General features: G+C 43.2%; 5 protein-coding genes across 5 annotated transcripts; all 5 read right to left on the reverse strand.

Annotated features, from left to right (window-relative positions):
• Positions 1 to 105: 105 nt before the first annotated feature.
• Positions 106 to 5,817, reverse strand: LSM04_000214 (uncharacterized protein; the record flags this gene model as incomplete). Its single annotated transcript, XM_067336039.1, has 1 exon — positions 106 to 5,817. One exon carries the CDS (start codon positions 5,815 to 5,817, stop codon positions 106 to 108), a length of 5,712 nt encoding a protein of 1,903 aa, XP_067192283.1.
• Positions 5,818 to 6,728: 911 nt separating this feature from the next.
• Positions 6,729 to 7,094, reverse strand: LSM04_003385 (uncharacterized protein; the record flags this gene model as incomplete). The annotated part of the gene is made up of 1 exon (XM_067336040.1): positions 6,729 to 7,094. The coding sequence occupies one exon, from the start codon at positions 7,092 to 7,094 to the stop codon at positions 6,729 to 6,731; it is 366 nt and encodes a 121-aa protein (XP_067192479.1).
• Positions 7,095 to 7,684: 590 nt separating this feature from the next.
• On the reverse strand, positions 7,685 to 8,443 carry LSM04_007221 (Aprataxin; the record flags this gene model as incomplete). Its single annotated transcript, XM_067336041.1, has 1 exon — positions 7,685 to 8,443. The coding sequence occupies one exon, from the start codon at positions 8,441 to 8,443 to the stop codon at positions 7,685 to 7,687; it is 759 nt and encodes a 252-aa protein (XP_067192679.1).
• Positions 8,444 to 9,281: 838 nt separating this feature from the next.
• LSM04_008666 (Phosphate transporter) lies at positions 9,282 to 11,243 on the reverse strand (the record flags this gene model as incomplete). The annotated part of the gene is made up of 1 exon (XM_067336042.1): positions 9,282 to 11,243. The coding sequence occupies one exon, from the start codon at positions 11,241 to 11,243 to the stop codon at positions 9,282 to 9,284; it is 1,962 nt and encodes a 653-aa protein (XP_067192756.1).
• A 631-nt stretch (positions 11,244 to 11,874) lies between these two features.
• Positions 11,875 to 13,536, reverse strand: LSM04_007347 (Radial spokehead-like protein; the record flags this gene model as incomplete). The annotated part of the gene is made up of 1 exon (XM_067336044.1): positions 11,875 to 13,536. The coding sequence occupies one exon, from the start codon at positions 13,534 to 13,536 to the stop codon at positions 11,875 to 11,877; it is 1,662 nt and encodes a 553-aa protein (XP_067192689.1).
• Between the last annotated feature and the right edge of the window lie 273 nt (positions 13,537 to 13,809).

Consider the following 13,809-nt stretch of genomic DNA (forward strand, 5'->3'; position numbering starts at 1 on the left):
CCCCTTGACAATGGTGTCAGGAGTGGAAGCGGTAATAGTGTAGTTATAACGGTAATGGTAGTAAACTTTGCTTCTGTTATAGTAGCGGTGGCTCCTTTTATTACATCAATCTCTCAATAGAATATCCTCCAATGTTGGCTGTGACGCGCTCACCTGAACCACCGGTGGTAATCCCTCGAGGGCGCCTTCACGGATTGCGGTTGTGATAGAGCAAATACTTGACAGGCTGCGACGCACCAACAATGTTACAGTGCGACCGACAACACTCTCCAGAGTACAATCTCCCCCAGCATCCTCACCATCAAATGTTCGGAAGTACTTACAGAGAGACTCTGTTAAGAGACTGTTAACGGTGTTCTGTGTGTCGTCGGCACCAGCAAAGACGACCCGCACGGTATATACGGCGTCATCTGTGAAGAATGTCTTTAGTTCCTGTGGTGTACCCACGCAGCGTAGTTTTCCTCTTGCCATAAACGCCACACGGTCTGCGAGAGCCTCACTCTCATCTAACAAGTGTGTCGTGAGAATGACCGATTTATTCTTTGTGAGTCGTCGCACCACGGCACACATTTGCCGCCGTGCCACCGCGTCCATACCGGCCGTGGGCTCGTCGAGCAGCACACTAGTGGTGCCTCCCACCAACGCCATGGCGAGGGCGAGTCGTCGCTTATTACCGCCGCTCAGTGCGTACGCTGGACGGTTGTGTTTGTCTGCCAACCCCAGTGCGTGCAGGAGTCGTGGGATTTCCCGCTTGATGTACGCGGGGCTGGCGCCCCGCAGTTTGGCGTAGAGGGTGAGGTGCTCGCGGGGGGAGAGGTTGTCGAGCAGGGCGTCCTTCTGCGGGCAGTAGCCGACGAAGCGGCGGGAGGCGGACCGCATGACGGAGTGGTGGTTGATGAACGCCTCGCCGGCGGTGGGGACGACGGAGCCCGCGAGGACCCCGACGGCCGTCGACTTCCCGGCGCCGTTGAGGCCGAGCAGCGCCATGATCTCCCCGCGGTGGACGCCGAGCGTGAAGTCCGAGAGCGCCGCCCCCGACCACTGCTGTTCCTCCACCTCGCCGTTAGTGTTATTGTTATTGTTGTTATTGGGTTTGGTGTGTTTCGCTCCACTCCTGGCGTGGCTGTAGCGCTTCGTCACCCGCCGCAGTGTGATGGCATCCTCTGGCCGCCCAGTCGGGTGGGCGCAGACCTCCGCCGTCTCACGCTTCACAGACCGCAAGAGCATTTCATCCGCATTATTATTCGTGTTATCAACGTCATCGTTGACATTCACACTATCAAAGTCGTCTGTCTGGGGTTCGCGAGAGCGGCAGCAGAAGAGGCGGGAGAAGAACCAGTGGAAGCGCTGCACGCGAGCGTACTCAAGAATCACAAGAACCAGCAGTGAGACAACAAAGGTGCATCCCATATAAATAAGTCCTGTTCCAATACCACCCTTGAACTTTCCATCTACAAAGGTTAATAAGTTGAAGAGGCTGGGACGCTCACGATCCGGCACAAACAGGTTACCCAACTCAACACCGGAGAGCGTAAACATACCTTCGCCAAATGAGACAGAAGGAATAGCCCGGAGAATGTAGGTTGTGTATAGCATAAATTTTTCCAAACTAGGGACTGCACCAATGATCTGTTCTCCCATTACCCACAAGAAACCGAAAACAAAATTGGCAATGAGCACAACATTCTGGGCAACAAATGAAGAGCTAAAGAAGAAGCTGATAACGTAACTGAAAGGAATAGAACTTAATCCAAAGCTCGAAAATAGTGCTAGAGTGGCCCATACAGTTTGAGCATTACCAATAAATTCTGTCCGCTTAAAAATAACAAATATCGCCATTGCAAGAGCCTCTGTAAAAAGGAAGCAACAAAAGTCAAACACCATAGAACTTAACCAGAAAGCAAAAAAGTTGGCACCGGCAAGCCATTGAAGATGACGAGAACCACTCTGATTTTCCCGAACCATAAAACTGACAGTATTACTGGGAATAAATGTGAATGGAAGAAGAATAAAGATGCCACAAATTACACGACGTAAAGCTCCCACCATTTTTTCTTCTGTAGGTCCCATAGGCATTGGTTGATTTCGTGCTGTCATCATGAAATCTTCACCAAATAAATGGTGATTGACGACGTTGTATAATACGTTAAGACTTTGTCCAGCCGCATGTGAATATGAAACATTGTGCATAATAACAGCAGAAGGACGACCTCCAGTTCCTATCTTGTTGGTTAGTGATACAGCAACGTGACGAGGTGCCGTATGCTTCATCAAATCAGGAATCATAGAACTTGAAAGTGGAGTGCTGCAATTATCCAGATCACATGGAACCTTTACTTGGGTATAGTATGGTCCAAAGGCTTTGGTCATATCACTTTTGCTCACATTGAATACATCTGGAAGTTGAGAGGAAGCCGTCCATGTAACCTGTGAATATGGTTTACTATCATACCCAGGGTTAAGTGAGGCGTCCAGTACAAGTGCAGGTTGATTTGGTGGATTTATAAGATCAATTAGGAGTGCAACTCCAAGAAAAAGAATAGGTAGTAATACCTGAAAAACGAGTAGACGTACGTCACGTTTGCCATAGTGTACACGTTTCATAAAGAGAGCAGCAAAATGTCGGAAAAATGAGCATGAGTGTCTTCCCGGGTAATGTTGATCATCATCATCTTCAGAATATCCCACATCAACGTTACCACTATTATAATCATAATCATTACCATCACCTCTCATAAAGACACCATCAACACCGGCGATAGGAGAACCAAGGAATGGCTCCCGTACTTTATTTCCATCTAATTGAATAGAAATTCCTTGTTGCGTTTCATTACGTCCAGATGAAGTTTGTAATGTCCTTGGTTCTTTGAATTTTCCGTCTTCTTTTTGTTCTCCTTCCAAGACAGAGTCCAAGACATCCTGTAGCGTTGTAAGACTTAAACCAATGCTACGAAGATGAAGTTCTTCCCGATTCTCCTCAAGTCCACGAATAATAACTCTACCTGCTGATGAGAGGAGAGAAAGTGAGAATCTAAAAGATATCTCACGACCACGACGTTCAATTCCCAACAATTTACACTCTGGTGGAATACGCTGTAATTCATTAGGATTACCTGCATAATGTCCAGGATATGCCTTATTACGTACAAATTCTGTAAGACGACTAATATAGACATTCTCCTCACTCTCAGACTCGCATGCGTCCACTACACATGTAACAATATATCCAACTCCCATTTTTGACTTTAAGAAGAGGGATGATCCCGCACCACATAATTCACCATTTTGCATAAGAAGAATTCGGTCTCCTACACGATCGGCTTCATCTAATAAATGTGTTGAAATCATCACCGCACGTGAATCACGATCGTTTTGAATTGCATCATACACAGCTTTTCGTCCTCGCATATCCATCCCAGCTGTTGGTTCATCAAGGAAGAGTACTTTAGGGTTTCCAATCAATGAAACAGCAACACATAGACGTCGTCGTTGACCACCAGAAAGATCTTCAGCATAAGTGTTACGTTTTTCCTCAAGATGTAAAGCAGTGATCATTTTACCCACTCTCTCTTGTACATTCCACTCTGTTCCATTTTTCAATCGAGCATAGAAAGCAAGATGTTGCTCCACAGTAAGTTTATTCCATACAATATCACTTTGTGGGCAATATCCAATCTCTTGATGACACTTACTAAGTTCATGAACAGCATTGTGACCACAAATAAAAACTTCTCCTCTTGTTGGCTTTACCATACCAGTGACCATACCCATCAAAGAAGATTTACCAGATCCATTTGGTCCAAGTAATACATTCACTTTCCCACGTTCTAGAGCAAAAGAAACATCTTTTACTGCCACGCAGGTGTCACCATCACGGCGTAATCCTGTAATAAAACTGTACATATATCCAATAAAACCACCTGTTTCATAAACTTTACGAAGGTTACGAAATAAAGCTGGAAAACGTTCATCTGATACATCTAATAATTGAGCACGTTGTTGAGGTAAAGCCTTTACGGCTCCCCCATCAGGCGATCTCGGCTCAGAATCATCTGATGGTCTCTTCTCCTTCCTCTTGCAAATACCCAAACATTTAAGAATTGGATGAAGAAAAAATAACGGATGACGACAGCGACCAATTGAAGATGGTAGTACCTGATCCAAATACATCCACAATATAAGGAATAGACCTGCTGATGCCCACATTAAACCAATGGCCACGGCAACTGAAAAATCACTATCACGTGTATTTGACCATGTATATGAGTATTCAAGTGAAGAGTATGTAGCAAGTTGATTAAAAGCCTCAGCGTACGCTACACAAGGAAGAAGACTTATCGAAAAAAGTCTTGGAAGGGACATACCATTAGGAGCCGCATAATATGGCATGCAACAAACAAAAATAGTTAACGCTGCTACCGCTCCAGCAATACGTGGATTAGTAAACAAGGAGCTTAAAAACAGACTGAGAGCGCTGTTTTGTTGCATAAAGCTAAAGTATACAAAGAATAAAACTCCATAATCCACATAGCTGAAGAAACTAAAACGTAAAACCAATGCCGCCAAAATAGAAGCGATTACATCGGTAAAAAAAGCTGAAGTAAACCATCCAAGGGCCATGCATGACCAGCGAAGACCCATAATTTGCATTGATTCACGAATTCTAAGAGACTTCTCTTCAACGATCCAACTCACAAGTTTTGCTACTGGGAAAAGAGCGGCGAGCATAGCAATAAGTGGCATAAAGTAAGCCCATTTGGAATAAAAGTCATTATTTTGATATGGTGTAGTTGGCATAGGTAATAGTGCAGGTCCATTGAGATTGACGTATTCAAAAATACCAGAGGGACCACCTACAGCTGGAGAACCAGGAGATCCACTTGGAAAAGCAGAAGGAGGTCCAGGTGGTTTTCCACCAGCGAACTGACGTTGTACGTAGAAAAGTTGAATGGCGTTCTGTAACGTTAGGAAACCGCTCGTAACGTACAACATATAGTTATTGTCTCCAAGACCCTTTGTAAATGGCATGCTGGACTCAAATGTCCATGGGGTTGCCGTATAGTTCATACTAATAGTAAAGATATTTCCCTTACCCTTTGAACCCTTAGTAGGTGTAGGTAATTCTGCAATAGCCCATACTTCACCGTCGTGTTCTTTGGCAAAGTTTTGTGCTTCTTCCATTGACGCAAATATATGATCTCTGTAAACCACTTCATCACAGAGAGCACTTGCCTTACCACAATAATCTGCGAACTGTGCGGCAACTGAGGCATTACCACCATCACCAACCAACAAGAGATGACCATAGTGGGAAAGACCTGCCTGTCCAGTACGGCTCATAAATGTAGGATTAACTCTCCGAGCTTCATATGTGGCGAAGGCCGATAATGCAAGATAGGCATCAAATGAAGGTACTACAACACCACCCTTCGCGTAGTAGACACCATACATAACTTTCGACATAAGCTCTCTATCACGCACGCAGAGTGCCCCATCACGAACAAACGGAAAACACGCAGTAGCGTTCGATGGTGGCATACAAGGTCCTATTGGTAGTGTACGTCCAAATGGTCGAGGGTGTGACATGTTCTTGCAAAAGAATGCTGGTAGAAATGCTGAAAAATCCGTTGGAGGTTTCATACTGTAGTCTGTAGCCGGTACGTGTGTCGTGGTGGACTGCCAGAATCCCAATGCCAACAGCAGTGTGAAGACACATGGCAGCAGTAACTCTGCTAGAGTTGTCCCTGGCGATCTCAGACGCTGCAGGGCTATCTTCCAGAGGAAGGCTCGGTACTGAACCCACCAAGAAGATATCATTTGTAGGATAATTCCGATACAAGTAGATAAATTTTTATATTTTACGTTCGCTTTTTTCCTATATATATATATATATATATATATATATATATATATATATTTCCTATTTACTTTTTTTTTATTTGAATTTTACTCTTCTTTGAGCTTTGAGTAAAGGGTGGAGGCTAGTTTAAGAGTATTTTTTTTCTATTTTTTTTTATTTTGTTTCGGACTTTGCCTTTTTTTTTCTCCTTGCTTCCTTTTAATAAAATATCAAATTTTTTCTGCTATTTTTTTTTTCTGTATTATAAACGAAAAATAGATTCTTTTTTTCTTACAAATAGAGTATTTCCAAATCAATATTGTTCTTATCTTCTTTTTTCCTGTTTTCTCTTTATCTTGTTGTTTTCAGTTGATCTTGTTGTTGTTTTTTTATTTTCTAATGTTGATATTACCACTATTATTATTTGTATAGTTGTCGATGTTAATAACAATGTTGTTCTTGAGTTGGTGAAATTATTTTAATTATTAATAGAAATTACGATTAAACTCCCTACTTCGTTTTTTTTTACCAAATTATCTTTCTTATTGAATATCGTCAGGTGGTATTTTCTTTTAGTCATATACCAAATAGAAGGGAAAAAAGAAAAACAAGCAGAGAAAGAGAAAAAAAAAGAAAAAGTATCAACAAACAAATGAGAGAAATATTACAAGGGGGTGGAAAGCAGAAGAAAAAAATTTCTTCCATGGATCCCAAAAAACCAGTAATGGGATTACTTATCTTTAATAATAATAATAATAATAATAATAATAATAATAATAATAATAATAATAACAGCCTATATCCCACAAGGAGAATTATTATTATTATTATTATTATTATTATTAAACATCCGTATCATACAAAACCCCGCAGAACACACATTCCCCCATCATCGAAGTTTCAGCATCACGTAAATCAACATAAAGACAACAAGAACAAATATAAACAACACCCACATATGTTTTACACTCGTCACACCACTAGCATCCAACTGCCGCAGTGTACGTCCAAGCTGTAAACGTGTACGGGCGAACACAGAGTCTAATTTATCCAACAGTGTATTGTGCCGTCGCACTTCTGTTCCCATTGCCGTGAACTGCCGCCGCACTGCCCGCACATCTCCCAATAGTGCACGCATGAGTTCATCATTTTCCTCCTCTGTGGCTTCACTAATAACACCGCCGCGTGTGTTTTCTTTTTCCGCAGACTCATGCATACGAGCACGATGTCGGAACACGGAACTCTGTGGCTGCATAAAGAGTGTCTTTAGCACAACGTATTATATATATAGGTATAGGTATATATATAGAAAGATGAGTATTTCTGCGTGTATATATTCCACTCCCACTATTCAAACCCTCTCTCACTCTGTGTGTGTGCTTGCGGTAATGTAAGTAAAGAGGAAGGAAATATGGAACGAAAAAAAAAGGAGGGAACACCGACGCACACACACGTGTTCCTTCCTTTTTTTTTTGTGAGAGTAAATCTCTGGAAAAAAAAAAGTACAAAAATATATAATAGAAACGTTTTGAGAGAAAATAAAAAAAAAGAAATAACACGGATGGATTCTCTGACAGAGAGAGAGAGAGAGAAGACGAAACCCCAGAAAAAAATTAATTAATTAGACTCAAGAGTAAGAACATTAACCCCAGGCAATAGTTGCCAAGAAGAACAAAAACACTGAAAAAAAACAAGAAGAATATCAATCACAAAATACCAATCCTCTTTGAGTGTCACAACGTAAAATTCCATCGTATTTTTCTTTTCGTTTTCTTTTTTCCAGCCCCACCTGTTTTCTTTCTCTTGTTTTTCTTTCTTTTTTTGTTTTCCATCTACTGCGCATACTTAACTTGATAATGATGATGATGATGTGTTGGTTGATAAAACAGCTCGACTTTTTGGACATGTTTGAAGGTGTAGTTTCAGTTGTGGTATTCTATTCTCACCGTGGCCACACCACAGACAACTCGTTTCCTGTTCTTCCATCCGTTTTAACTCCGCCACATTGCGGTTAAGTGTAATACACCCGTTTTGCTGTAAATCCTCCAGCACGCGATCTGCGGAGAGAAAGAACGGCGTGGCGAAACTGTTATAATGTTTCCTTGTCTTCATATACGGTGTCTCAAAGTCCATCGATATAAGGTGTAGGTGTAACTGTGGGAGTGAGGGGAGGGAGTGAAATCCGGTCATCATTTTTAGTGCGGGGGGGCCGTTTCCCTTTGCTAATGCACCGCGGCGCATAAACTGCACGTATTGTTCAGCCACATTTAAGAGATGCTGCATTAGTGGGATGTGTTCTGTGCGTATTGCATTAAGTGAATCGAGCGAGAGATCCAGCGGCATGATAAGACAGTGCACTTTAGACTTGGGATATGCATCATTTACCACGATACACTGTGGGTCCTTGTATAGCACCTGACTGACCCGCTGCTTCTCCTCAGAGGATCGCAGTAGTGGATATGGTTTAAATGGATTGGCGGTGTTGTGTGTGTTTGGCTGTCGAAGGGCGTTCTGCACAACTTTGCGGAGAAACGGCAGACGTGTGCGCGGTCCATTTCCCACAATAGTATTATTAGTACTATAAACAAGAGTGGTGGGTTTCATAGTAATATCAATCGTAATAGAAGTACGGTTGGGTGTTTTCCTGCACGTGAAGGGGAGAATGTCTGTTTCTTCTTCTTTGTATTCCCTTTTTTTCAATTAAAAAGAAGAGAAAACAATGTATTAATGTTTTTTTTTGTTTTCTTCTTCCTCTCTTTTTACCAGCGTCTTTGTGTATTGATGTGATGTGTTGTTAGTTTTGTCCTTTTCTATCTTGTTTCTGCAAATTATGAGCTGTGTCCCAGGGCAGGATACATTCTGAAGAGTGAAAGTAAATAAGAGAGAAATGTAAAGAAAATAAAAAAAGAAAGAAAAAAGAAATAATATCTATAGAGTGAAGGTGATATTTACAGAAGCTAAAAGAAGCACAAATAAAGAAAAAAAACTTCTTTCTGTGAGTTTATATATATATATATATATATATATATATATAATATACACTAATATCCTTTTCCGTACCTACACTGTAGAAGAGAAAGAAAGTGATCTGAGTGGAAAAATTAAAATAATAACGATGATAATAATAATAATAATAATAATAATAATAATAATAATAATAATAAGTTAGATTTTTTCATTATTCCTCTTTTTGCATTTTTTCTTGCCGTCCAAGAGGAAATAAACCCCTCCCGAGTCTCTTATACCATTGCGAATAATAATAGAATTTTACGTTTGATGCGAGCAACAAAAACGTTATCGTCTGCATCCCGAGAAAAAAAAAAGGAATAACAAAGAAAAAACCAATCCCCGTAAACACCAAACCTCATTAAACACCATCCATATATATATATATATATATATATATATATATATAGCTCTCCCTCTCCCTCTAACCAACTAACTAACTCTGGTCCACACAGTAGACCGAGGCCAACAGCTGCATAGCCACCGCAGTCGTCACCGCACTAATCACCAGTGTGACGACCCAGCCGCACACAATCTTTCCCACAATTCCCCACGCCACTCCCTTCGCACGGGCGTCGAGTGCACCACACCCGACCGCCGCCCCCACTTGGGCCTGCGAGAGGGAAACGGGAATCCCAACGCCGGTGAGGAGCATCGTGACGAGGGTGCTGCCCACTTGGATGCACCAGCCGCGGGCCGGGGTGACAGTCACCAGCTCCACCCCAACGGTCTGCATGAGGCGTGATCCGAGTGTGAACATGCCAATCGCAATGCCCAACATCGCTGGAAGTACCGCCCATGTGGTGTCGAGGGGACCTTCTCGCAGTTCCCCCACAGCAAAGGCGTGATAAAGAATAACAAAGGTGGCAGTGGCATTCGCACCAGCCACAGCACCGTGGACAAAGCTAGACATACTACCCGCTACCACCTGCAAGGCGGTGTATAAATACTCCGCTCGGGGATTAAAGGGTTTAATGAGAAGTCCACCAAAACGTATGGGTTGCATTGGATGATCCATTTCCCAATCTGGCTCTGCAAACTCATCATATAAGTCTATTAAACTGGGTGATGACTCCTCCATTGGTGAAGTCGGTTCTCCTTTCTTTAGATGCCTCTTCGCTTCTAGAGTACCATAGGAAGTCATGGGTTTTGTTGTTGCTGTTCCTGTTCCTGTTGTTGTTGGTAGTAGTGTAGATGCCATTGACACAGATGCCGTTAAACCACGCTGATCATCCCTCTCGTGTAAGTTTTCTGGTAAAGGCGAACGACGTACTACTGGTGCTGTTCGAACACGATGCTGTTGCTGTAATAAATTCAAGTCAGTTGCCTCCATAGATGATTGTAAAAATCCACGGGTTCCATGTAGTATTATTGAAATACTTTTTTGCAATGACAACTCATCCGTACGTTCTGAAACATTTTCGTGTGTTGCCGTTGTCGCAACTTCTGTGGGTGTAACGAATGAAAACCGCAGGTGTTCCTCTCCAACTGCTGCATCATCCATTGTTGTTTTTACCGCACTAGTATCCATATTATTAGTATTAGTATTAGTATTACTAGCCGCAGGATGAGCAGCAGGTGTTTCTACTTCTGTACGTAATACATCCGATTCCCACACAAATGAACTCTGTTTTCGTGCTTCCTCTGCAAGACGTGGGAAAAGCACTGAAGAGGCGAAAAAACAAACTCCCATAATAAGCAGTAAGAGAAGTATATATTGTACCCAAAGAGGCATAAACTGAGCAACTGTTACAGCAAGAATAGGTGGTTTTTCAATCATGAGAAACATGAGTTCAATAATCAAGGAAAAGGCGAGACAATACGGTAATGACCATAATGCGTTTTGAAATGATACACCCTTCACCTTAAGAATATATTTTCGCAAAAGGTAAAATATAATACTTGTAATAACCCCGGCTGCAATAGGTGCTAGAAGCCATGATATTACAATCTTAACAATACCAACCGGTTGTACATATGCAAAGGATCCACTGGAGGATATAGCAAAGCCAAGAATAGATCCTACTACAGTGTGAGTGATAGAAACAGGCAATCCAAAAACAGTTGAGAGGTACAACCAGAGAGCCACAGCGAAACTCGCACAGGTCATACCAATTAACACCATATCTCGGTTCATACTAAACAAAACGGGATCGACAATACCGTTACGGATAGTTCCACTAACGTGTCCACCCATAAAAGCAGCACCCAATAGTTCAAAAAATGTACAATAAACAATTGCCTGACGCATATTAAGTGATCCACTCCCAACCACCATGGCAAAGTTAGCACTTAGGTCATTTGCGCCAATACCAACACCACAGAGGAAACTGAATAGTGAACATATACAAACAAGGGGTAGAGAGCGACTCAGTGGAAGATCGCAATTTGGGTGCATCGATTCTTTTTTTTTTCTCCTTTCCTTTCTTCCTTTAAGAATTTTATTAGGTATACTTAACGAGAGTAGTAGAGTGAATTTGCTACCACAAATGCGTTTGTATACGTCAAACGCACTTTCTTTTCTTTGTGTAATCAAAATAAAATAGGAAAGAAAAAAAAACAACAAAAAGAAATACATTGTTGTTTCACAGAAACCTCAAAAACTTTTACATCAATAGAATGATACTGAATATTGATGTGATTATTTTCTTTGGGGGGGTTCATGCTTTCTTCAAGAGGCTACACATTTAAAACATTTGTGTACACATCACCCCTGATGCATTTTAATTCCTTTCTATCATCGTTTGGTAATATGTATATAGATACGTATGTGCGTATGAGTTCCTTTGTTTGTATGTGTGTGTGTGTACACGTACCTCTGTAAAATGTGAGTTCCTCTTCTCATGGCTATAGAACATCAAGAGTAACAAAAAAAAACGCATCATTACTCAGCGGGGGAAAAAAAAGATTCAATGACAAAAGTAGAAGGAAAAAAAAGGAGGAGAAAGAGTGGAAAAAGAACAAGAAGAGGGGAAGGAGGGAGGGAAAGGTGATGCTATCTAATTCCCTCATTGTTTGTCCATCTATTTCTAATCTTCCTCTTCTTCCTCCTCGTCGGCAAGGCCTTCCGGTTTTGGCGGTGGTGGTGCATACTCCAATTCGTCATCCACTGTTCCATCACGTTGTAGCAGCAAACCAGCCTCAGGATATTCAACAAGACAACGAGGTGGAAGTTTTGGTGCGTAGCAGATACCTTGTAGATTCTTTAATCCTGTACCAATATACACACTCTGGTAGCGGCTCCCCGGTTGGCCCAATACCGTCACAGCATAAGTAAAGGCACCAGGCCAGAGTCCTGAACGAGCCACATATGTTCGTGTTTTACTGCTCTCATCATGGAAAGCTTTGCGAAAGCTCCATGCGGGAAGTTGACTACGACTGTGACATGTATATCTCAAGGGCTCGTCTCGGCTGACCTCACATAAGAATGGATTAATTTTCTCAGTGTGATAAAATTCTGACGTTCCTCCTTCCCCTTCATCTTGTGTAGTATCAGATTCCGTAGCGACAGTTCGTCCAGTACGTAGAAGCGTCGGTGCAATGTGTACCCAATATTTTCCTTGTAGTAATTCATCATCACGGTATCCATAAAACCAGGTCTTTACTGGTTCAATAGCCTCTGTATCTTCTTCATCTGGTACTTCCTGTGGGTTAAGTGGTGGTAGTGTGGTATAGGCTGGTACAGTAAGGGGTGGAGGAAGCGGATTTCCATCTTCGTCTTCTTCTTCTGGTACAGCTCCTTCTGTTGTGTACATATCACGCGGTGCCACACGACAAGTGCAACTGATACGAGCAATTTGTGCTCGTAAATAGTTCATCTCCTTTCCTGGGAAACGTGGGTGCGTGTCAACGGAGCTCTCCAGATCTCCTGTAAAGCCACGTCGAATAAGACGGGCAGCAATAATTTGATTTGGTGTTACATCCGGTAATCTTGTCCAGCGGGTAGGATCTGATGTAAGAGCGGCGTAGTAAACCCACTCATTAAGACCAGTTCCAGCCGGCTCTATTCCAGTATCGGCGTGTGCTTTAGCGCCGTGATCGTACAAGACGTTGGCGACATTCTCGATGGGTGCGGCCCCTTCATCCTCATCTTCATCCTCATTATCTCCTGCGGCGTCCTCATCGTCCTCTGGTAGACGTTCTGGATCTATCTTTGCCTCCACAACGTAGTAGTCTGCGCGGCTGCCGATGAACTTTCCCCAGAACCGCACACTCGCCAGCGGTTCCCCCCGAACGAGTTGTTTCATTCCCACCACGACGCGAAACGCCTCCTCCGGCTGCAGTCCCTCGCCGACGGCGTTGAAAACGGCCTGCTCGGCCACCACGTCGCCCACTTCGCCCGGCGGGGCCTCCAACTCCTCCACCTCGTCGGCCGGCGGGGCCTCGACCTCCTCCGCATCAACGGCCGGCCGGCGGGGCCGCGGGGGGGCGAGGGCGGAGGCGAAACTCGACGCCCACCGCAAGTTCTCCAGCGCGTCGGGCGGGACGGTGTGGACGACCTTTGGGCGGTGGTCGGCGTACGCGGGGGAAGCGCGCGGGGGGACGGCGCCGCCGGTCTGGACAGTGAAGGAGGCGGGGACGATCGCATCAAGCGCACTGCTCGGATGCTGCTGCACGACATGCAGGAGGACCTTCTTCATGTGCTGCCACAGCGGAGACGCCCGCACCTCATCCTCGCTGAGTCCCGTCATGATTGAAATAGGAATATTAGTAGTAGTGGCCTTGGATAACTCGCTCTCGATTTAGATTTCACCGTTTCACGTGCTTTCTTTTTTTATTTATTTTCTTTTATTTTCTTTTTCTTTGTTTTTGACTCTCCTCAGTCTCTCTCACTCAGTAATACGTGGATGGAGAGAGAGAAATAGGGAATCTGTGCGTAAGATCGTGACTGTTTTGTAGAAATTACTTTACCCTGCGTACTATAATAACGCCAGGGTTCCTTAAGCTTTAAAATAATAAAGGAC

The sequence above is a fragment of the Trypanosoma melophagium genome (assembly GCF_022059095.1).
Source record: "Trypanosoma melophagium isolate St. Kilda chromosome Unknown ctg2segment0, whole genome shotgun sequence".
Lineage (NCBI taxonomy): Eukaryota > Euglenozoa > Kinetoplastea > Trypanosomatida > Trypanosomatidae > Trypanosoma > Trypanosoma melophagium.